The sequence below is a fragment of the Lagenorhynchus albirostris genome, chromosome 7 (genome assembly GCF_949774975.1).
Source record: "Lagenorhynchus albirostris chromosome 7, mLagAlb1.1, whole genome shotgun sequence".
Classification (NCBI taxonomy): Eukaryota; Metazoa; Chordata; class Mammalia; order Artiodactyla; family Delphinidae; genus Lagenorhynchus; species Lagenorhynchus albirostris.
In genome coordinates this window covers 82,422,641-82,446,355 of record NC_083101.1, presented here as the reverse complement: position 1 = coordinate 82,446,355, position 23,715 = coordinate 82,422,641, and the positions used below count along the sequence as shown (strand labels likewise).

Sequence of the window (23,715 nt, the reverse complement as noted above, 5' to 3'; positions counted from 1 at the left end):
CTCGCGTTCCAGGAACCCGGATGCAGGGCGTCGCCACGGATATCTTGCCTAGACTTCGCCCTCCGTGGAGAGGGGAGGGGCGGGAGCCAAGTGAGGGCAACGCAGTACACCGGTCGGAATCATCGCGACTCGGGCCACGGCGGCGGACGCAGGCCCACCTGCCCGAGGGAGGGGGGAGCACGGGCAAAACAGCCAAGCCCCACGTCTCGGAGTGGGCAACTCCCAGCAAGGGCGCGCCGGACGCTTCGAGGCGGTTTCCAGACCTTCAGAAGCGGAACCGGGTCCCGGGAGTGCGCCCCGGCGCGAGTGGGCGGGGCCGCCCTCCCGGAAGTGCCTGCGGCCTCGGGCTGGCGCGCTGCGCAGCGCAGCGGTATGCACAATTCCCCAGTCTGGTACGGCTTCGGCTGTCGGGGCCGGGCCCAGTCGGTTTTGCTAGCCTCTCTGAGAGGGCGGGTGCCTTTTAGGGCAACGATCCCGCGGTGGAAAGGGAGGCAGAGTCGTAGGGGACCCTGGCCCTTGCCCCAGCTAGAGAGGGAAGAGAGTTTGGCCGGCCTGCGGGCGAAAGCGTCGGTTCCCTTTCCACAGGGGAGGGGCGGATGGACGGGCTTCTGACTCCCAGGGAGTCCGCAGAATTCATTGCGGAGAACAGTCGAGATGTGTTCATTGACGGCGGAGGCGTGCGGAGGGTGGCCGAGCTTCTGCTGGCCAAGGCCGCGGGGCCCGAGCTGCGCGTTGGGGCCTGGAAGGCGCTTCATGAGCTGAACCCCAAGGCGGCGGACGAGGCCGCCGTTAACTGGGTGTTCGTGACAGACACGCTCAACTTCTCCTTCTGGTCGGAGAGTGACGAGCACAGATGTCTGGTGGGGTACGGGGGGAAAACGTACAGTGGGTACTGGTCCCTGTGCGCCGCGGTCAACAGAGCCCTGGACGAAGGTTGGTGCCCCTTCTCCCGGTCAGACCCAGCAGCTTTGAGGTTTCAGTTTAGTGGGAGGGTCCCACAGAGCGGGTTGGGAGATGGAATAATGTGTTGATAAGGCGAAATTGAAGTTCTTCACTGCCGGTACCTCTGCTTAAAAGTATGAGAAGAGGCTGGCATGAAATCTTTATTCAGTGGGAAATGATTCTAATATTTATCATTGTCACAGATAAGTCAAAGTCAGTTTTCTAAAGAATGCCACTTTGATGGCATCTGAGGAACAAAGGGCAGAGATTATAACACATTTTACACAGTCAAAATACATCTGATGTAATATTACAATTGTTAGAAGTGGATGAATAAATACAGACAAGCAAATAGAGAATGAGGGATCTGCTTCAGATTTTTAATTACTCATCCACTTTTACTGCATTCCTGTAACAATTAAGCAGTTTCATTTTAATTGTGTTGCAATAGCAAGGGCCTAATGAATATAAATGTATGACGTTGTTCCAATGCCTTTTCTTTTCTCCCCAAGGGATACCAATAACTAGTGCTTCGTACTATGCCACAGTTACCCTGGATGAGGTTCGGCATATACTCCGTTCTGATACAGACGTCCCCATGCCTTTAATAGAAGAGAGGCATCGGATTCTCAATGAAACCGGGAAAATTCTGCTTGAGAAATTTGAAGGCTCTTTTCTTAATTGTGTCCGAAAAAGTGATAAAAGTGCTCAGAAGTTATTGCACCTGGTAGTTGAAAGCTTTCCTTCTTATAGAGATGTGACTCAGTTTGAGGTGAGTTGCTTCTGTTGGCCATTTAATTTATTTTTATTTTTATTTTTTAAAATATACTTATTTATTTTTTGGCAGCATTGGGTCTTCGTTGCAGTGCGCGGGCTTCTCATTGCAGTGGCTTCTCTTGTTGCGGAGCACAGGCTCTAGGCGCGCGGGCTTCAGTAGTTGTGGCACACGGGCTCAGTAGCTGTGGCTCACGGGCTCTGTAGCGCAGGCTCAGTAGTTGTGGCGCACGGGCTTAGTTGCTCCGCGGCATGTGGGATCTTCCCGGACCAGGGCTCAAACCCGTGTCCCCTGCATTGGCAGGCGGATTCTTAATCGCTGTGCCACTAGGGAAGCCCCTGTTGGCCATTTTAGAGTTCTTTAATTATCTTCTCATAGTTAACTCTTTTACTTCCAGAATTCCTTTTGAGAATAAAAATTTAAATTTTGGAATTTTTTTTCCATGTGGAACAAAGGAACAATAACAAAATTATTAAGTAGTGTTTCAAAGATATTTTCTTAATGTTTCTAATCAGTGTATTCTCTTTATTCTGTCCTTTAAAAATGTTTCAAACCTGAATTAACACTAGACCTTCAACATGATGTTGTCACTTAGGGATAGTGAGGTCCTTTTAGTACTTCAAAAAATTTACTTCATTGGATGAAAATCAGGATGCATACTAAATTCTCTCTAATAAAAAATATTTCTTGCAGAGTTCTCATGTATATATACTGTGTGTTTTCTTTTTCATACACAGGGTACTTTAACAGTATTATTTGCTTTATGGTACAAAAAAGTTTAAATAGGTGCTCTTTTAAAAGGGTGAAAAAAAAATTAAATAAAAAAGGGTGAACATTTTGTGTACTCTCCCAGTGTACACCTGGATTTTGCTTTTGTATAATTCTTTTAGAATTTGTTATCACTGTTTATTTTAACTGTGACGTAGAATTGAAAGCAACTTCAGGGGGATCATATAATGTAAATCTATTGACTAAGTTAATGAATACTTGTGTCAACTTAAAATTTTGAAGCTACCCTTTTGTAATCACAATTCTACAACTAAAATTACCAGTAATATTGTTCAAATCGTTCTTTATGATTTACAGGGTGTTTGCACAGACACTCTCATTTGATCCACAGAAAAACTCTGTGGGGCCTAGGGACAAGGAACATTACAGTCCTGTTTGCAGACCAAGAACCAAAGTCTGAAAAAAAGAAAGGTTAACTAGTGTATCTTAGGTCATTTAGTCAAGAAATAGCTAGCTTTTCAATTCTGCTGTAAAGTGAGAGATGCCTGATTATGTATGTTAAGATTCTTTTAATTGCAACTGACAGACACAAAACAAGAAAAAACTTAAGCAAAAAGAATTTGGGGCTAGGTACTGGGGATAAACATCCGGGATCAGGGACTCAATGCCATCAGGATTCAGTCTCTCTTCTTTGTTTCTCTTGACTCCATTTTTCCTTTACTGCAGACCAGCTTTCTCCATGAAGTAGAAAAGGTCCATGAATTTTGCATTTTATCACTTCAGCCATCAGGGAGAGAGGGAGAAACTTCCTCTGGGTTCTAAAACTCCTGGACGAGGACTGAATGGGCCGGACAGAGGCAGTTCTTAGAAAAGAGGCCCTAGGCCACTGTTGAACTTTATTCTCTTCTGAGGAACCATTTTACTAATGCAGAGGGTACTTTGAGATTTATCTTTGTCTTCAAAGTATGTCATTTCAACCTTGTTTTTCAGGAAATTTGGATCAAGTTCCTTGGTCCATCATTCCAACCATTTATAAATATACTAAACAGTGTATAAAATAAATCAAACTGCCATTAATGTGGCTAAGACTCTGTGTATTCCAGAACTGACATGGTTGTTGTACAAGAAGGGCTGAGATTAAATCTAACATGACTTCAGGATGGAATGAATTCAGGACACCATGTAGTTTATTTACTTTCAAGTTGTCCTGAATTTTTGTCTTTGTGAAAGAAAGGAGTGATTTTTTTGGTAGATTATGGTGTTGATTTAGTAAGCATTTGTTGAATTTCTCTTTTATTTACAGCATAGTGCTTTCTTTTGATTTGTTATGTATGCTGAAAAGTTCAGTTAAAAACTGTACCAGGATATAGATTAATTTTAAGGCTGATACATTTTAAATGAAAATTAGTACCTGAGCCATTTCCCATCAGTATTTATTTCTAAAATACATTCTTACAGAAATATCCCCAAAACGTAACAAAAATCAAACCTAAACCTTTTAACACTTTCCTAAAGGAGTACTATATTTTTTCATGTATTTTTTCATAAGATTATCATTATTGTTACTCAAAAGCACTATATTTCTGAAAGCCATATGATTCCTAACATAACACTGAGCATGTAGTGGGTGTTCACTTAACCCTTTGATTAGTTAATTTACAGTTACTTTTGCATATTCATTTAAAAGATATATAAATAGTTAAAGCACTTTGCTCAATTAATTCCAAGTCTAAAGGAATTCTAATTAAGTTTGGGCGCTGCTTCTGAATTCAGAAAGTGCTAAAATCAAATGTCTTTTAATCCATATTTAAAAATTTTCTAATTGCAAAAGTAAAACAAATTAATACAGAATTTGGAAGGTACAGAGGAGCAGTCTTTATTCTGCGAAGAGGTAACCACTGTTCACAATTGGGTCTTTTTCTCTGTGTGTGTGAATGTGTATACATATGAGTGGGGGAGAGTTATGCTATACAAACTGTCTTAAAATTTAACATATTATGAGCATCTATGTCAATAAAAATTATTTCACAGCACACTTTTTTTTCCATACTACTATTTTTAATGACTTCACAGTATTCCACCATATGGATGTACCTTACCATAATTATTTGCCCGAACTATTTTACCAGAATAATTGTGATACACAGTTTTAGTTTTTAAATTAAATTTTGTATCTTATTGTTTTCAGTTTTATATAATAATAAGCAATACTGACAACAGTTCACACCCATAATATTTTCTTAGGATGGATTCCTAGTAATGGGATTACTGAGTCAGAGCATGGCCAGGATTTTCAGGCTTGTGATACATAAAAATGGTAACTCTTCTCCAGAAAGATGATCAGCCACAGCGTATTGGAATGCCCTTTTCCCTGCTCCTTCGTAATATGGTCGTGGTATTGGTTGCTGTATTTTTTTTTTTTTGGTTGCTGTATTTTTTAATCTTCAGCAAGTTACATAAAAATAGTTACAATTGTTTTTAATGTTTATTTAGTTACTGCGATTATCATTCATTTTTAGATATTACGAACAAATTAATGAAATTAGAAAATTTGTCTAAATGAGACAGTTTTAGATCAGTGATTTCCCAACCTGGCTGTGCCCCAGAATCAGTTAGGAAGCTTCAGAATTCAGATACATTTCCAAAGCACCATCCTCAAAGATTCTGATCTATGGGTAAAAGAACTATTTTTTTTAAGCTCTTCAAGTGACTCTGATTTAGACTATTCAGTAGCTATATAAAAGTCCTAATTAATAGATTGGCTTCCTTTACGCTGATGTACTGATAAATATACATGAAAAGCATGAGCTTTTCTGATATTTTAATTGATAACATTTTATGTTACTCTTAAGCATTTGTAATTTTTGACCTTTCTAATTTGTTCATAATAAGTTTGTTGCAGAAAATCAACTCATGGTTATAGAGTTTTACACTGGTAATTACTTTATAAAGGTACTATTTTGAAAATATTTTATTCACAAAGCAATATTATGGAAATATAGGGTAATTGTTATTTGGGGATTTACTGTATTTTCAGTGATATCAGTTAATATTTTACAGATGTAGAATTTTATTACTAAAATTATTTCATTACTAAAAACCATATCAGCTTGTTAAGAAAATGTTTTATAGGTGATTTGAGTTTATTTTTAGATTCCTTGCTTGAATTTGTTTTTGTTTTCATTTTAGGGTATTATAATCTAATCCTTGTGATACTAGTTGGCTACCATGGAAACAGTGCTCATGATGTGACAATTTGTGTTTTGTTAGATGCCAGCACTGATTTTGTTATATAAGTCTGGTTCCTAGATTTTTCCAGTTTGCTCTATGAATCTTGTTAAAAATAGGAGACAATAGCTTCTATCATAGTAAATATTATGATGTAATAATTTTGTTTGAAACAGTTTTATTTTGCCAATTAAGTTTTATGCCTTGCTGTTTAATAAAGTAGACTTGAATTAGAAACCTAGTTACCATATATAAGTCCAGTGTATTTAGAGGAACAGCTGCCAGGTTGTCATATTTTGATAGGTTTGAGAATATAGATTATTAGCAAATGATATAGGGATATTTCTTAGTGGTGATTTGTTCCCCCAGCACTCAGTGTAATTTACAGTCTTTACATGATGTCAAAAAATGAGTGTATGTGTTTGCCCTAGAAAACAAGATACCCGCTTTTTTAGTGGTGGCCTTAGAAAATTTAGTTTAAAAAAAAAAAAGAAATGAAATTTAGTTTATTTAGTAAAAGTAAGTCTGGATTGATTGTAAGAGGTATACCTTAAGGTTAAGGAATATTAGGTTATTTCTCATTAGGACAGTGTAGCATTGGAGGTTTTTTTAGTAAATAAAGGAATCTATATTATCATCTTAAAGAATTTTTATATGGAGTCTTTCCTTGAAGAATTTAATTTCATTTTTTATTTACTTCTTTATGTCATTTACTTATTTAAACATTCTCCAAGGTGGTCAGAATATATTTTGGGAGCCAGTGATACTGATTATTCACATTTAGCAGACTAGCAGTTATAAAAGATGATTTGAGGTTATTAGCATTGGTGTTAGGACTAGGAGTAGACTGAAATTATCTGTTTTTCCATAGTGAAAGCTAATGAGCATTTGTAGTTTTATAGAGAGTTTTAAAAAATTTATTTATTTATTTGGCTGCACCAGGGTCTTAGTTGCGGCACATGGGATCTTTAGTTGCGGCATGTGGGATCTAGTTCCCTGACCAGGGATTGAACCCAGGCCCCCTGCATTGGGAGCATGGAGTGTTAACCACTGGACCACCAGGGAAGTCCCTATAGAGAATTTTTGAGTTAAATTATGACCCATTATCTTATAATGCCTGGTTAAATTTGTTTCTTCCATGTATAAATATAATTGGTAACTAATTTTGTTATATGGACTTACATATTAACTTGGACCATTTCCAAAAAGGGTAGACTTGATAAATTATAGCTGCTGATCAGTTTTGTCTTTATCTCTGAAATAAGTTAATCATTTTATCTGAAAGGAAACATTAAAAAATGGATGTTGTAATTCTCTTCAGAGGTGAATTTAGGAATGAGTATTTTCTTCTTTATACTCTTCCATATTTTATACAATTAATGTGATTTATGTTGCAATCAGGAAAACATATTTTTTAACTTAAGAAACTTTCTAAAGAAATGCTATCTAGCCCTTAACAATAGCAAGCAGGTGGATTATAGTGACACGGAAATATGTATATGAAGTAATGCCATTGAAAAAGAACACTAAATAGTGCCATGATTCCATAAATTGTATTTTATGTGCTTTGAAAAATATAGGAAGTAAATTTGGAGTGATAGAGATAACTTAGTATTTATTAGACCCCTTCTTTTCTTCTGTAAAAGGCCTATAAATTCTTACCAAAGAGTAAGATTATTCCACCCTTGAAAAATGTTTTCTATGTGTGCCTTTTTTTTAACAGCATACATAAAGCTTTCACATACCCAGGTAACATTTATATTCTCCTCATTCATCAGGGGAAAAGAATTTCTTTTTACAAACGGGCCCAAATCCTTGTGGCAGATACGTGGAGTGTATTAGAGGGAAAAGGAGACGGCTGCTTTAAGGATATCTCCAGAATCACCATGTTTGCTGACTATAGATTACCTCAGGTTCTTGTTTACCTGGGAGCCCTGAAATACTCTGACGAACTATTGGAGAAACTTCTCAAAGGTTTGCCAGCTTAATTAAGCCATTCTTTCTTATATGTTGGGTCTTTGTCTAAGTTTCTTTCACAAAAGGTCTTCTTTCCTTAAAAAACAAAACAAAACACTATTACTGTTAAAAGCACATGTAGAGAAGAATGCAGGGGCAATTAAATTACAAAGAAAATTGCTTTTTGTTGTTTACAGTGTGGAATATTGATATTGTTGGAAATCACACTATTTGGACATCATCATTTCAGAGTCTTACAATAAAATGAAACCTAAATTTATGTCACGTGAAGGTGTGCAACACTAAGACAGTTCAGGTTTGTATTTAAAGCGTGCTAAGCTGAAGAGCACACTACACTGTGAAATAAAAGGTGGGCTGAGGGCTTCCCTGGTGGCGCAGTGGTTGAGAGTTCGTGCCCTGGTCCGGGAGGATCCCACATGTTGCAGAGCAGCTGGGCCCGTGAGCCATGGCCGCTGAGCCTGTGCGTCCAGAGCCTGTGCTCCACAACGGGAGAGGCCACAGCAGTGAGAGGCCTGCGTACAGGGAAAAAAAAAAAAAAAAAAAGGTGGGCAGAGAGATAGGTAATATGTACTGGATTTTGCATTAGGAGGCTCCAAGGTCTGTCACTGGCTTATCTTGCACAAGTCGCTCACTTTCCTACGCTTATTTATTTGCCGTTATTGGGTTTGATTATTGATTCTCAAGAGTGGGAACCTTATTATAATATGTGAGTATAGATAATTGTGTTTGTATGAAAAGTAGCTTTTTGTTTTTTAAACATTTCTTTGTATAAGGAAAATAATTATACTGTACAATTTTCATGTTAATTTCTCTTTTAGGCACAGTATTTTCAGCTACTTTTTTCTTTATTTTTAAAAGAAGTAGTTTTTATGATTGAATAATTTTCTCTTGTGAAATAGATTTCAATCACCCAAAATAAGAATAGCACAGGATATAAAAGTACCATTATTCCTATGATTGCTTCTACCAGGTTTTTATGCAGCCTTGGGCAATCTGTTTTGCCCATTTCCTCATTTGAAAAATAACAAGCTATTTTATGTCACATTGCTCATGTCTGGGGTCATTAATTGTTGGATACCTTTAAAAGGGACAACATTTAGCAGTCAGGGATTCTATATACAGACATATTCAGCTGATCTTTTTTTTGGCCAACATATAGAATGTTCATTCCTATCTCTAAACACACTCTTGCTTGGTTTCCCTCACCCAGATTTTCTTTTTTTCAATTCAAATCCTACACATCCACAAAGGCTTAGTTCAAATGTTACCTCTTCCACATAGCTTTTCCTAACTCTCCATGCTTTGTCCGTCTCCTTCTCCTGAGTTTTTAGAGCACCCAGTTGTCTCTGCTACTGTGAGAAAAACTCTGGTGAGAAGGGATCACCCAGCATAGTTGTACAGAGTTGTCTGAATTTTCTTCTTCCATCCATTTCACCTCCAGAGGCTCTTTTCCAGATGTCCAGCTGCAGCTGTTACTGCCTCTTATTACATCCAGCTTCAAACTATCCTTCGCTAGTTTGTCATAGGGGGAGCAAATTCCCTTGCCTCTTAGTTTCTTTAAGCAAAGTTGGACTTTTTTTTCCCAAAAAAGTACTTTACTAGTAAACTAGAGGAGAAACATTGATAGAACCTATAAATATAAAGGAGCACACATAAGTCTAGGACACTGATTAAAAAAATTTTTTTTTAATATTTATTTATTTGGCTGCGCCGGGTCTTAGTTGCGGCATGTGGACTCTTTTAGTTGCAGCATGCGAGCTCTTAGTTGCAGCGTGCGGAATCTAGTTCCCTGACCGGGGATTGAACCCGGGCCCCCTGAATTGGGAGCATGGAGTCTTAACCACTGGACCACCAGGGAAGTCCCTAAAGATTATCTTAAGTGAAATCTAGAACCAGGTGGCTTGATTAGATGAGGTAGAAACTTCCTTAACTGATATCCAGTGATACTTTTTCCAAACTTGAGGATATGCTACACGTATAATTCTTCTCTTCTCTTCTGGGTAGGGCAGCCCTTGGAAGACCTACTTAGATTTCTGTTCATTTACCTACCTAGATTTCTGTTCATTTTATCTTTAGCCCATCTCTTCGCCAAAGGCATATTTTTTAGCTAGCTATAAAGACGGACAATGCAGTTTGGCTTAAATTAGATTCTTCATTGTGATTCTAAGGCTGACTTTTAGGCCTAATATGTTGGCCAAATTACCTTCCCTGACTCTAATCTATGTCAGTCCTCTCAAATGGTTTCATTCTTTTTCTGTTTCAAAGTCCATGTCCTGTTCCATACTGTAAGTTGCTGTATTAGTTACTTTGTTTGTTTCCTTATGGCTGACATAACAAATTATTACAAACTTGATGGCTTAAAACAACAGAAATATATTCTCTCATGTCTCTGGAGGCTAGAAGTCTGAAATCAAGGTGTTTGCAGGGCCATGCTTGATCCCTCTGAAGGGTGTTGGGAAGAATCTTTCTTTGCCTCTTCCTAGCTTCTGGTGGCTGCCAGCAGTCCTTGGCATTCCTTAGCTTTGTAGCTGCATCACTCCAACCATGGCTTTCTTCACTGTGTGTCTCCTCTGTCTCTTCGTATCCTCTCCTTTTTTTTATGAGGACAGCAGTCATGGCATTGAAGGCCCATCCTAACACAGTTATGACCTCATCTTAACTTGATTACATCTGTAGAGGCTCTTTACGAGTAAGGCCACATCCACAGGTACCAGGAGTTAGGACTCGAATGTATTTTGGGGGCGGGGAGGGTGGGGGGAAACACAGTTCAACTCTACAGTTAATTGTTACTGTGTAACAAATTTTGCTCATATTTAATGACTTAAAGTAACAAACATTATCTCACAGTTTCTATGGATCAGGAATTTGGGTGCTGCTTAACTGAGTGCATCTGGCTCAAGGTTGCAGTCAAGCTGTTAGCTGGGGCAGTGGTCTTATCTAATGGCTCCACTTGGGTGTGGTATCTACCTCCAAATTCACTGTCATGGTTGATTTGGCAAATCTGGCAAGTTGATAGTCAAGTTTGAAGGAGTTGATTAGCAAGAGAACTGAAGAATGGATTTGTATGCTGGCACCTGGGGCAAAGTAAGGAAATGGAGGGACACAGCCAGTGTCTGTTCTTCCACCTGCCCCAGGGATCAGGGAGAGATGGATGGAGGGGACACTATTTAAGATCCTAGGTGACAGAGTGGAACTCAATGGGGCTAGGGTATTTTCCCTAGGTCTCAGTGGATCACAGGGCCTCTCAGGTACTGTGAAGCTCTGTGCAAGGGTACAGATTGGTGGCCAGAGGCCAAATTTAGCTTGCAGATGTGTTTTGTTTGGCTTGAACAGTGTTTTAAGTGATTTTTAATTAGTTATCAGCACTTGACAAATAGGAGATTTCACATGAAAATCAACTTTCTGGCTTCTCTTGTAAGAGTAGAGAAATATAGGTACATTGGGTTTACCTTTACACGGGGCAGCACATGCTCTCTAGCTTACCACAGTTTGCATCTGGCAGCTGCATCCACTTACTCTATCTGGCTTATCTTTATAGGCAGTTGAGTTGATGAGCCCAACTCTAGTCTCCCTGGCAAAGCACTGCCAGCGCCCACCCTGCAGGATCAGATATACCCTGGAGATGGGCGCTGAATATACTGCAGGTCCTATAGGAGCTCGCGGCTCCATATTCAGGCAGAGCTGACTAAAGGATCCTGAATCCAGGATGTGAGGGCAATCTGGCTGCGACATCTGTCACCCCATTGATGGCCAGGGTTGATTCGGCTGATCTGGCTGGCTAGGCAGGTGTCCCCTTCCTCCCTCACCGCTCCATGTGCGTCCCTCCTGAAGCTGCGCGCTCGGTGGAAGAGGACGACCTTCCCTGATAGAGGAGGACCGTTCTTTGGTCAAGGGTATACGAGTAGCTGCGCTCCCCTGCTAGAACCTCCAAACAAGCTCTCAAGGATCCTAAATCCGAAGAATGATGATGGTTTTCCTTGCTCAAGCTAAGAACTTTGATTTCCTAAGTTTTCCTTGATGTACCTGGCATATCCCCAAGACAGTGTTAAGTGGGGAAGGGAGGTACTGTTTATTTGGCCCCCTAGGAGTCCTCCAGATTTTGCAATAATGTTTTTATTTTTCCTGACATTAAACCCAAAATTTAAATCCTCTCTAAAAGTAATTTAATAATCTTGCTGTCATATTTTAAAATGTATGGTTAGGGACTTCCCTGGTGGTGCAGTGGTTAAGAATCCACCTGCCAATGCAGGGGACATGAGTTCAAGCCCTGGTCCAGGAAGATCCCACATGCTGCGGAGCAACTAAGCCTGTGTGCCACAACTACTGAGCCTGCACTCTAGAGCCCACGAGCTACAACTACTGAGCCTGCGTGCCACAACTACTGCAGCCCGCGTGCCTAGAGCCTGTGCTCCGCAACAAAGAGAAGCCACTGCAACGAGAAGCCCACGCACTGCAACAAAAAGTAGCCCCTGCTCGCCACAGCTGGAGAAAGCCTGCACACAGCAACAAAGACCCAGCATAGCCCCCCCCAAAAAAAAAAGTATGGTTACACCATACTTTTTATTTATTGGGGAGCTAGTATATGCAAGGTGCTAGGTTAGGTCCTAGGAATATTGAGACAACTAAGCCAGACATGATCCTTGTCCTTGTGGAACTTAACTTGCAATTTTGAATTAATGCCTGAGTTTAGAAATGGTTTAAATTACCAAAAATAAATCTGAGATTTACAATTTTAAAATCAGTACTATTTAAATACTGTGTTTTGTCCTATAGTAAAGTTTTGAGTAGACTTCATTTCATTGACTATTAGTGCTTCTTGCTCTGTCTTTTTTCCCTTTCAGGAGAAGTGCTTTCGTATGGGAATAGGCAAGAGGTGGAAATTAGAGGGTGTTCACTTTGGTGTGTTGAGCTGATCCGGGATTGTCTTCTGGAGCTTACTGAAAAAAAGGATGAAAAAACTAGTGGAGAGATCAATTCCATTCTTCTGGATTATTTCTTATGGGACTATGCCCGTGATCACAGGGAAGATATGAAAGGAATTCCATTTCATCGCACACGTTGCATATATTATTGACCCACAGTGTAAACTGATCCTAAAAAAAACTTGCATTTTTTTTTTTTTCTTTGTGGTATGTGGGCCTCTCACTGTTGTGGCCTCTCCCGTTGCGGGGCACAGGCTCCGGACGCGCAGGCTCAGCGGCCATGGCTCACGGGCCCAGCCGCTCCGCGGCATGTGAGATCTTCCCAGACCGGGGCACGAACCGGTGTCCCCTGCATCGGCAGGCGGACTCTCAACTACTGTGCCGCCAGGGAAGCCCTAAAAACTTGCATTTTTATATCGCATAATTATTTGTATAATTTTGCTTTGTTATTAGAGAAGGTGGTAGAGGTTACAGCAACAAGAAAATTGATTACCCAGGCTCTCTTAAAATATTTTTTCTGACATATCACTCTGTATTGCCAACTTTCCCTTTGTTTGCTTGTTTAGTTCTAACTATATTTTCCTTTTCTGTGGATACATGACAGAAATAGTAAAGGAAATTTAATGCTTTCTTTAAATCTCAGATTTCTTTTTTTTTTAACATCTTTATTGGAGTATAATTGCTTTACAGTGGTGTGTTAGTTTCTGCTTTATAACAAAGTGAATCAGTTATACATACACATATGTTCCCATATCTCTTCCCTCTTGTGTCTCCCTCCCTCCCACCCTCCCTACCCAGATTTCTTAAAATTAATCATGCCTTATAATGTTATTGATGTTTGGTAATAATATTTCATCCATTCAATTGGTATCTTTTTTCAAGGTGTCATAATTTTCTATATACCTTAATCATTTGATATAAGAGAGAGGGAAAGTAGGGTCTTTGCTGTATGAATGCTGCTGCTCTTGTAGAAATCAATCTTGACAGATTTTTTAAAACTTCTTATTGATAAACATAATGATTTTCAATTAGGATATCTGTCCAGTTTTCTTTTTTTCCTTCGGAGTAACTATATTAGAATTTATTGAATAAAGATTTTTTAAACTTCTCTTAAATCTGGAATGAATTATTTCATTAAAATAGAATTTACCACACATATTTTTAAAAGGTTTACAATGAATTTGACTATTTACTTTATGTTGCAGGACTCTCATTACCTACCAAGCAAGCACTTGTCTCCCACCTTCATCCCCACCTCCCTTCTAACGTAATCTTGATTTTTGTTACCTACCTTATCACCTCACTGTGACTTGGTGTGAATCAGAAAAAGCCGGCCTTTCTCCAAGCACTTCACTGCCATCTGCTGGAAACTTGTCATAATAGCTTTACAAATGACAATGAGTGGGAATGTGAGTGGGGCCCCCTGGAGTCCTGTACTGCACAACTTGCCCCACCAGAAGTAGTGGTCCTGTATCTGTCTCTCCCCTATGTGACTAAGGGGAAGGTGATCTTGTCCCCAGTTCTGGAGATAGACCCGAGTTAATATGAATGGTGTATTATTCATGATAATCCTATTCTCTGCCTGTGATTGTTCTAACAATAGATATATAATCTAGTTCTGGCCAGTGACACTGGAGGGCAAGTCTGCAGGGAGGCTTATGGGAAAAGGTTTCTTCACTTTTAAGAAGGGGCCATGGGAGAAGATCCCTCTTCTTCCTCTGAGCAATGTTCTGCCTAAAATGTGATACCTGAAGCTGTAGTAACGATTGTGTGGAGCCAGAGCCCTCCTGAACCTGCCCTGCCTGAGTCCAACCTAGCTATGGCCTTCATTCCTGAGATAATGAGCTCAGCGCCTTATTATTGCCATAATTTTGAATTAGTTTTCTGTAGAAAGTATCATAGTTAATAGTTTCCAATTTAACCCGCTCTTACAAGGCTCCAGGAAGCGTAAGCAGAACAGTTGCTTAGACCTCAGGGCTGGCCCAGCTCCTTCTCCTGTCGCCCTTCTTGCTCCTCTCCCTGTCCTGCCCACCGCTGTACCCTTTCCCCTGCTTCCTGTCTTTTCCCTCTTCTCCCTCCTCCCCACTTCTCCCTCTCCTCCCCTCTCCTTCACCCTCCAGGCTCAGCCAGCTCTGGGCTTCCTGCTTTCCCCATTTACTTCTCCATCATGTAAAAGACAGGGAAGGCAGTTTAGGGCTGTATGGTGCTCCTTGATGTCCAAGACACAGCTGTCTTTTCTCTTGTTTACACTGAGCATAGCCTGGACTCGCCATCCAAGGTGTCTGCGTTCTAATCTAGGCAGCAGGGTTGAAGAAGCTATGAAGTTGAAGAGTGCAAGGGTTGACAGGAAGCCTCTAGCAGTTACCACGTGCAGTTTTGCTTTCATTTCACTGACTAGAACTTAGTCATATGACCACAACTTACTGCCAGGGAGGCCAGGGAACTATTCTCTATTCCAGGCATTGGGTACCAGCTAAACTAAGGAGTGTGGATGAATATTAAGAAACAGCAAGTTTTCGTCACCATGCATGGATTTTATAGTTTTCATACCTGATACAGACTAAGAATTTAAATAACAATTCACCTAATGGTTTTAACAGCCAATGATGCTCACTTTCCAGATCTATTGTTTCATTAGGGATTGCAAAATAGTAATATTCTAATTCTAATATTCTTGGTTGTGTGAGCCTTGCACAGAGAGAACTTCTCTCTTGATGGATTTCAGGATAGACTGAGGAGCATAATGAACTTGGAGCCACAGCTCCTGAAGTTCCAGAAGATGAGAATGTAGAAATAGGATCTAGAAAGTTTTCTGGGTATGTTGATTTATTGTGCATGCTAATCTCAAAGACAATTAATGTAAATGTGCACAGTTCCTGGAGCCCTACCCCGGCCTCCCCATCACAGCCCTCCATTCAGGGAAGTCCTTTGTTTACTGTCATTAAACCAGTTCCCTAGCAGAGATCAAACATTAGTTCTGATTCCTTGGTGACTGTTTCCTTTAATAGCTTTTGCTTTGTAACAAGCTCAAAAAACATTTTTTAAAAACATATTTCATTGATTTCTTTAGGATTTTCTGATGGTTTAGCCGTGGTACCACGTCGATGTCCTCCAGCCAAAGTAAACAGGTTGGGTTAATTACTTGTTGCAGCATGGGATGTCTCAGTAAGAGGATGCCTTGGGACAGGGTCTAAGGAAGCAAGGTTCTCTCTAAATTGGATGCCATCAGCCAAAGGCAATTCTACCTTTGGCTATCTCAAATCTTATCCATAAGGAGGGCAGGCTGAAGCAAGGAAAAACAGAAATTGGTAAAGAAGCATCAGTCACTCATTTCAGCCAAGATAGTAGGATGTTTGGTTCTGTGTGTGTGGCACAGTAGCCTAGGCAAAATTATCAAGTGGACTTATTTTGTCTCACTTTATCAAGGTCTCTGAGTAACCTCGTCTGAGATTATGTTCAACAGGCGAATACCATGGCATAGCTGTGAGTGCCAGGGCAGCTTTTGTCAGGGGCTGCTTTTGTTCCTTTCTCAACCTTTAACTTCTCCCTGATTAGCACTAAAGAAATTAATAGATTTCATTCAATTCAGTCCAGAAATCAATTAATGAATTCCTTCACTGTTCCTCTTCCCTGAAGCTGAATGGATAATGGTTTAATAATCCAGTTGCGGAGGTGCAGGTTTAATGAGCCACAGTACGTGACTTGAGGCAACTACACCTTCCTTTTCCTTGTAGCTCTATGACTCATCTCTCCCTCAGTGTGCTTAGATCAGTTTTTTCCTTTTTTCTTCTTTTTTTACTTTGTTTTTTTATTCTCAGCCCTTTGGTGGATGTTATTGCCAAAGAGAATACCCGAACAAGTAAGGAAATTGACCTTATTCAGTTAATTGCAATATGAAGAGCACCCCAGATGCGAAGATCAGGGTTTCTTGGCAGGGTGGTGTTGCCCTAGTCTTTTATAGGGAGGAGTAGACAGGTTACAGGTGGGGGAATTCACAGGTGGATTTGTTTTGCAATCAGGAGGCATCTCAGTTCCCTGAAGAGGAAATTTTTATCTTTGTGTCTAGCTAGTTTGAGGCAGACAGATAGTTCTAATCTCAGCTAATCATTCACGAGACAAAGAATGAGGAATTGGGGAGTCTGTGGCTGGCCTCCTCAGCAGGTTTGGGTGAAAGGGGAAAGATTCGTGTTTGGTCTTGTCACAGTCACAAGTCAAGCAGGGAGACATGAGAAAGAGTCGACAGACAGTCTTATCTAAGTCACATGGAGAAGGGTCGTTCTTTTGGGTAAACCGTTTCCCAGAACATAAAAGGGTGGGGGATTTCAGAAAACAAAAGGTTAAAAGGTTGAAGGGATTTCTTTTTATTCTTTTTTAAGATATTTATTTAGTTAGTCATTTGGCCACGTCAGGTCTTAGTTGTGGCATGCGTGATCTTCATTGTGGCTCATGGGATCTTTCGTTGTGGCACGCAGGCTCCAGAGTGTGCAGGCTCAGTAGTCGCAGCACATGGGCTCTGTAGTTGTGGCATGTGGACTAAGTAGTTGTGGTATGCGGGCTCAGTAGTTGTAGCACGCGGGCTCCTGAGTGAGGGCTCAGTAGCTGCGTTGTGCAGGCCTAGTTGCCTTGCGGCATGTGTGATCCTAGTTCCCTGACCAAGGATCTAACCTGCGTCCCCTCCATTGAAAGGCAGATTCCCAACCACTGGACCACCAGAGAAGTCCCTGGAGGGATTTCTTTTTTTATAATTTTTAAAATTAATTAATTTTATTTTTGGCTGCGTTGGGTCTTTGTTGCTGTCCGTGGGCTTTCTCTAGTTGTGGTGAGCGGGGGTTACTCTTTGTTGCCGTGTGCGGGCTTCTTATTGCAGTGGCTTCTCTTGTTGTGGAGCATGGGCTCTAGGCACACAGGCTTCAGTAGTTGTGGCTTGCGGGCTGTAGAGCACAGGCTCAGTAGTTGTGGCACACAGGCTTAGTTGCTCTGCAGCATGTGGAATCTTCCCGGACCAGGGCCTGAACCTGTGTCCTCTGCATTGGCAGGCAGATTCTTAACCACTGGATCACCAGGGAAGCCCCTCTGGAGGGATTTCTTAATGTCACTGTTTTCTGAAAGTACAGAGCTCAGGTAAAGTTCAATGTTGTCGCCATCAACCCTTTCTTGTGCTTGTGCGTTTTTTGGGAAAAAGATGAGCTGCCATGGCCTAGGCAACATTTGTATTTGCTCTCAAACCATGGGAGGTAATGATCCTCAAAGTAGGGAAGTCCAGAATTGTGAGTTCTCCATAGTATAAAGTATCCAGAATTAAGATCCAAGGGTCTGGGCTGCCCTAAGGGGAATCACTGTATGCTCACTCCCTTGGTTCTGTCATCAGCTTTTGAACAAATCAGTTAAAATCCCTATGCCTATTTAATTTACATATGCAAGAGGATAATCTGAGTCTGATTTTCTAGTTCTGGTTCCAGTTTTCTTTTTGCATCATTTTGTAAAATATATGCATGTCTCATTTACAGGCTGCAGTAGGATGATATCGTGGTGGTTAATTTTGTGTCAGCTTGACTAGTCCAAGGTGCCCAATTAGTTGGTCAAACACTAGTCTAGATGTTGCTGTGAAGATATTCTCCAGGTGTGATTAACATTTACAATCAATAGACGAGTAAAGCAGTTACACTCCATAATGTGGGGGCTTCAGCCAATCAGTTGAAGGCCTTAAGAGCAAAGACTGAGCTTTCCAGAAGAAGGAACAACCCTGCCTCAAGGCTAAAACGTAGGAACCCTGCCTGAGTTTCCCACTTGCTGCCCTGCCCTGAAGATTTTAGACTCAAGACTGTAACATCAGCTCTCATCTGAATTTCCAATTTGCTAGCCTGCCCTACAGATTTCAGACTTGACAGCTCCCACAATCACATGAGCCAATTCCTTAAAATATATCTCTTTCTCTCTAGATAGATGAATGGATGGGTGGAGGGATAGATAGACATATATAGATTATATGTCTATAGTTAGATCTATGTATCTATCTCTCTATATATATTCTGTTGGCTCTGTTTCTCTGGAGAACCCTAATACAGGTATGAATAAATAAAATGGCAAAATAATTTTTGTCTAACTCAGGGATATCGAATATATAATAAGAAATTAATAAATGTATAATGGGACTAAGTAATTTTCAAGATTCCTTTCAGGTATAAAATTTGCTGACTAGGGCTTCCCTGGTCGTGCAGTGGTTAAGAATCCGTCTGCCAACTCAGGGGACACGGGTTTGATCCCTGGTCCGGGAAGATCCCACATGCTGCGGAGCAACTAAGCCTGTGCACCATAACTACTGAGCCTGCGCTCTAGAGTCTGTGTGCCGCAACTACTGAGCCCCTGCGCCACAGCTACTGAAGCCCACATGCCTAGAGCCCATGCTCCGCAACAAGAGAAGCCACCACAATGAGAAGCCTGCACACCGCAACAAAGAGTAGCACCCGCTCGCCACAACTAGAGAAAGCCCACGTGCAGCAATGAAGACCCAATGCAGCCAAAAATAAATTTAAAAATTAAATCTTTAAAAGAGAAAGAAAAAATCAAGCATGGTTCCTGTACTAACTGTATTTCAGGATAACCTGATAGTGGGAAAGCTCTTCTTTATAGAACAATTCTAGCTAATAAATGCAAAAAAGAATATTAGAATTAGGACATTACCATTTTGGAATTCCTACTGAAATAATACCTCTGTAAAATAATATCAATGGTTGTTAAAACCATTAAGTAAAATGCTGATGGGTAAATTTTAAAGGGATGGATTAGGCTGAAAGCACCTGAACTCACTAATAATCTTATCACCAGAAGTGAGATACTCAGACATCATGTACCTCCTGGTGTGTTGCAATAGGGAAGTATACAGCCCTGTATTCTTGCCAGAAAAATTGAGCCTGAATCTAATCAAGAATCTAGATCTACAAGTTTACAGGAAATGTAGGAAAAAAGAGGAACAAGTTAAATGGCAACACAAAGATGCCATCGCCAAATATAGAATGTGAGATGTTCTAAAGGACAAATGGCACAGTTTCTTCAACAAATAAGTGATTAAAAAGAAAGTGGTGAGCATTGGTGAGGATGTGGAGAAATTGGATCCCTTGTGCACTGTTGGTGGGATTGTAAAATGGTGAAGCTGCTGTAGAAAACAGCAGCTTCCTCAGAAAATTAAAGATAGGATTACCACACAATCCAGTAATTCCATTCTGGGTATATACCCAAAAGAACTGAAAGCAGGATCTTGAAGAGATAGTTGTACACCTTTGTGCTTAGCAGCATTATTTTCAATAGCCAAAAGTTGGAAGCAACTCAAGTGTCCAACAAGAGATGAACGGATAAACAAAATGTTATATGCATACAGTGGAATATTAGCCTTAAGAAGGAAAGAAATTCTGACACATGCTACTGAGGCAAGAGACAGATGGGCCCTCAGGGCAAACGGTTTGCGTTCGTTCCTTGTAGACGGACACTCTGAGATGGGAATAACAGGACAACTGAGAGAGGAGGCTCAGCCCTGCCCAGATAGAAGATAAGAGACCTCATTCTCGAAGTTAGAAGACCTTCCCGACTACACATGTGCAGAAAGGCTCCTTGGAGGTCAAAAGGGGAGTCATGCCAAGTGACCAAACCTACACATAGGCCTCGTTGGTAGAATCCATCTTGGCTAAGAGATGCATGTGCACACATGGGAAAATCTTGAGGTACACCAAATATGGACTCTGAATCAGACAAATCAAAATGCTTGGTCAAAGGAAACATGGAAGAAATGCCCCATATAAGTGATTTAAACTGCCACGAGGGCGCGACTCTCTCTCTGAGGCCGCCTGTGTGTCTATCCACAGATACTGTACTTTTTTTTCTCTTAATAAATACTTTACTTGTTTCACTACTTTCCGTCTTTGTGCGAATTCTTCTTCTGCAAAGACGTAGAGCCAGGGCCTTGTTACTGACCACTGGTCTAGTGGCTAGGATTCAGTGCTCTCACCGCCACAACCTGACCTTAGTTACTGGCCGGGAGCCGAAATCTCACTTCAAGCCGCTGCAGGCCAAGGCCACCCAAGATCACTACAACATGCGTGAAGTTTGAGGATATTATGCTAAGAGAATAAGTCAGTCATAAAAGGACAAATACCATATGAATCCACTTAATGAGGTACTTAGGGTAGTCAAATTCATAGAGACAGAAATTAGAATGGTGGTTTCCAGGGGGGAAAGGGGTGAATGGGGAATTGTTGTTTACTGGGTATAGAGTTTCAGTTTTGCAAGTCAGAAAGTTCTGGAGATTTGTTGAACAACAGTGTGAATGGACTTAACACTTCTCAACTGCATACCTAAAAATGGTCAAGATGGTAAATTTTATGTTATGTGTATTTTACCACAGTTTTTAAAAAGGTGGAGGTAACTTACTAAAAGAGAATTAAGGGACCTGTCAACCAAATGCTACATGTGAACCATGTTTGGATCCTGATTTGAGTAAATACAGGGAGAGAGAAAGATGGAGAGGGGAACAGACAGAGAGAGAGAGAGAAAGATGTACATTATGTAGAAAGCTATAGCTGAGCTCAGTCTTTGAGGAGGCAGTGTTGACTTTGTCATCTGACACATATAGGCTTCAGTCTTGCCTCTGTCACTTACCAACCATGTAGCCTTGAGCAAATTACTTGCTGTCTGTTTTTTAGTTTTTTATTTCCATAAATATTTGTTGCATCTCTGCGACGAGCTTAGTATTTACTATGTATTAAACGCTGCTCAACAATGGGGGCATAAAAATAAATAATATATGGTCTCTGCTGATGCTGGAGAATAAAATGTGAGGCAAGAAATAGCAGGGATGAGTCTAGAAAGGTAGGCAAAAAGTAGATTAAGGAAGGCCTTTGTATACCATGTCAAGAAGACTGGACTTTATCATGAGAGCCGTTTTATCTTTTTCATAAAAGAGCCATGCAGTTTATACATTTTAAAATTTGTCCTCTATGTTTATAAAAATGTGTTATAAATTTAAAAAATTTAACTGCAATTCAATAAAAAAAATCTCAATGGAACTTTCTTCTGGAAAATGTCAAACTGATTCAAAAGTTCTTCTGGAAGAGAAATGCTAAGAATAGTCAAGAAAGTTACAATAATGAGGAAGGGCTTGCCCTATCAGCAAAATATACAGCAAAATGTGCAAATATACAGTCTGCCTCACTGAATGCTTGCCCGTATTACATTATGAAAAGATGTTGCCAACTTTATAGGGGAAAATGGTTTATCATTTTAATTTTTTAAAATATTTATTTATGGGCTTCCCTGGCAGCGCAGTGGTTGAGTCCGCCTGCCGATGCAGGGGACACGGGTTCGTGCCCCAGTCCGGCAGGATCCCGCATGCCGCGGAGCAGCTGGGCCCGTGAGCCATGGCCGCTGAGCCTGCGCATCCGGAGCCTGTGCTCCACAAGGGGAGAGGCTGCGGCGGTGGGAGGCCCGCGTACCGCAAAACAAAAACAAAAACAAAAGTATTTATTAATTTAATTTATTTTTAAATTTATTTCTTTTGGCTACGTCAGGTCTTAGTTGCAGTATGAAGGGTCTTTGTTGAGGCATGCGGGATCTTTCGTTGTGGTGCAGGCTCTTCACTGCGGCATGCAGGTTTCTCTCTAGTTGTGGTGTACGACCTTCTCTCTAGTTGTTGCTTGTGGGTTTCTCTCTAGTTGTGGCATGCAGGTTTTCTCTCTCTAGTTGTGGCACGCAGGCTCCAGGACACATGGGCTCTGTAGTTGTGGTGCGTGTGTTCCAGAGCGTGTGGGCTCTTGTAGTTTGCAGCATGTGGGTTCTCTAGTTGAGGCGCACGAGCTCAGTAATTGTGGCAAGTGGGCTTAGTTGCCCCGCAGCATGTGGGATCTTAGTTCCCCGACCAGGGATTGAAGTGCATCCCCTGCATTGGAAGGCGGATTGTTTACCACTGGACCACCAGGGAAGTCCCTATCATTTTAATTTACATTGTTTTGGTTTATTAGTGAAGTAAAACATCACTGACATGTAAGCCAGACTGGTTTTGTCCAGCACCAGACTTGACTTAGGGGCTGGCAGATCTTTAAGTTGCTACAAACAATCCTCTGTCACAAATACCTCGGTTAGCAATGTAGACTTTACTGAAGATTTTGCAGGGGAGAGAGAGGAAGAGGTTCACCTTCCTCACAGCATGCAACCTAAAGATCTCCATTAGCCATTTCTGTTCTCCCTGGAATTCCTTTATCAGCTATCCTTTCCCTCTCTCTGATTCAGCTTCTTCCCAGCATCTTGGGCTTCCTCCATCTTTCTCATTCCTTCTCAAGAGCAGTCAAATAATTCTCCTGGTTCATATGCGCAACACCATCTTCTCTGAAGCCTGGGTACCTACCAAAGGTCAAACCCAGGAGACTTAACTTCCACCTGGGTGTAGGCTGGCAAAGCATCTTCTCGGCAAAAGAAGTCTCTCTCTCTACATGGATTTCTCATTCCAGCTGCTGAGTAGTAATATTCTCCATGACGTCATAGAAATGGTATAGGCAAAGGGCAGATTTGTGGTCAAGTTTGTGTCCTGCATAGATCACTATAGCAGGTGTGCAGGAAGGATTTGTGAGGGCAAGATGGGAAACACAGGAAAACCACAGGTTCTTGCCCTGCCAAATGGTGGGAGTGCAGGCTGCTGCACTCCAGCGCCCTCCCTGCACTGCTATCCAATTGCTTTGCTTCAGTATAGAGAGGCACATGCAGCCTCTTGCCCTAGCCCTGTCCAACCAGAAGGCCAGTTTCCCCTTGGTGCCACTCCCCCAGGCTCTCCAGGTCACTCTTAGAGCCTCCTTTGACTTAAGAGAGATGCCTCTTACTTGTGAACCCTCTATTCCCCACTCCACAAGGACCAAGACCCCATGACTCTCCTTTAACACGCCAAGTCCCTCTTTATAAGGGCTATAAAAGGAGATAGGATTGGAGTTGGAATGGAATTAGTTTTGTTCTGCTGTAAATCCTGGGGGTGAAGGGGGTGATAATGACTGGTGTCTACAATGTGGGGAACTTAAGTGACCCCTTCTCTTCAACTTTGGACTCAAGACACCAATTTGGGGGCAACAGGAAATGTCCCATTCCAATTCTGTTAGGCATTTGCTGACC

General features: G+C 41.1%; 1 protein-coding gene across 4 annotated transcripts; it reads left to right on the top strand.

Moving 5' to 3' along the window:
• Positions 1–235: 235 nt before the first annotated feature.
• On the top strand, positions 236–13,688 carry QNG1 (Q-nucleotide N-glycosylase 1). 4 transcript variants are annotated; one of them, XM_060155316.1, is made up of 5 exons: positions 399–933; positions 1,455–1,714; positions 7,453–7,648; positions 7,828–7,946; positions 12,493–12,623. In XM_060155316.1, the coding sequence occupies exons 1-4, from the start codon at positions 597–599 to the stop codon at positions 7,896–7,898; spliced, it is 864 nt and encodes a 287-aa protein (XP_060011299.1). In that variant the 5' UTR covers positions 399–596; the 3' UTR covers positions 7,899–7,946; positions 12,493–12,623. The 4 variants fall into 4 exon arrangements, with proteins under 4 accessions (XP_060011300.1, XP_060011301.1, XP_060011299.1 ...); XM_060155317.1 differs by lacking the exons at positions 399–933; positions 7,828–7,946 and adding an exon at positions 236–370 and having other exon boundaries at positions 12,493–13,688; XM_060155318.1 differs by lacking the exons at positions 399–933; positions 7,828–7,946 and adding an exon at positions 275–392 and having other exon boundaries at positions 12,493–13,688.
• The last annotated feature ends 10,027 nt before the right edge of the window (positions 13,689–23,715 follow it).

Bases quoted from the DNA above. Each gene is read 5' to 3' on its own strand.
- QNG1 (XM_060155314.1), top strand. From the start codon at position 597: ATGGACGGGCTTCTGACTCCCAGGGAGTCCGCAGAATTCATTGCGGAG. The intron at 1,715-7,452 runs GTGAGTTGCTTC...CTCATTCATCAG, and splicing joins GAGATGTGACTCAGTTTGAG to GGGAAAAGAATTTCTTTTTA. The intron at 7,649-12,492 runs GTTTGCCAGCTT...TTTCCCTTTCAG, and splicing joins ATTGGAGAAACTTCTCAAAG to GAGAAGTGCTTTCGTATGGG.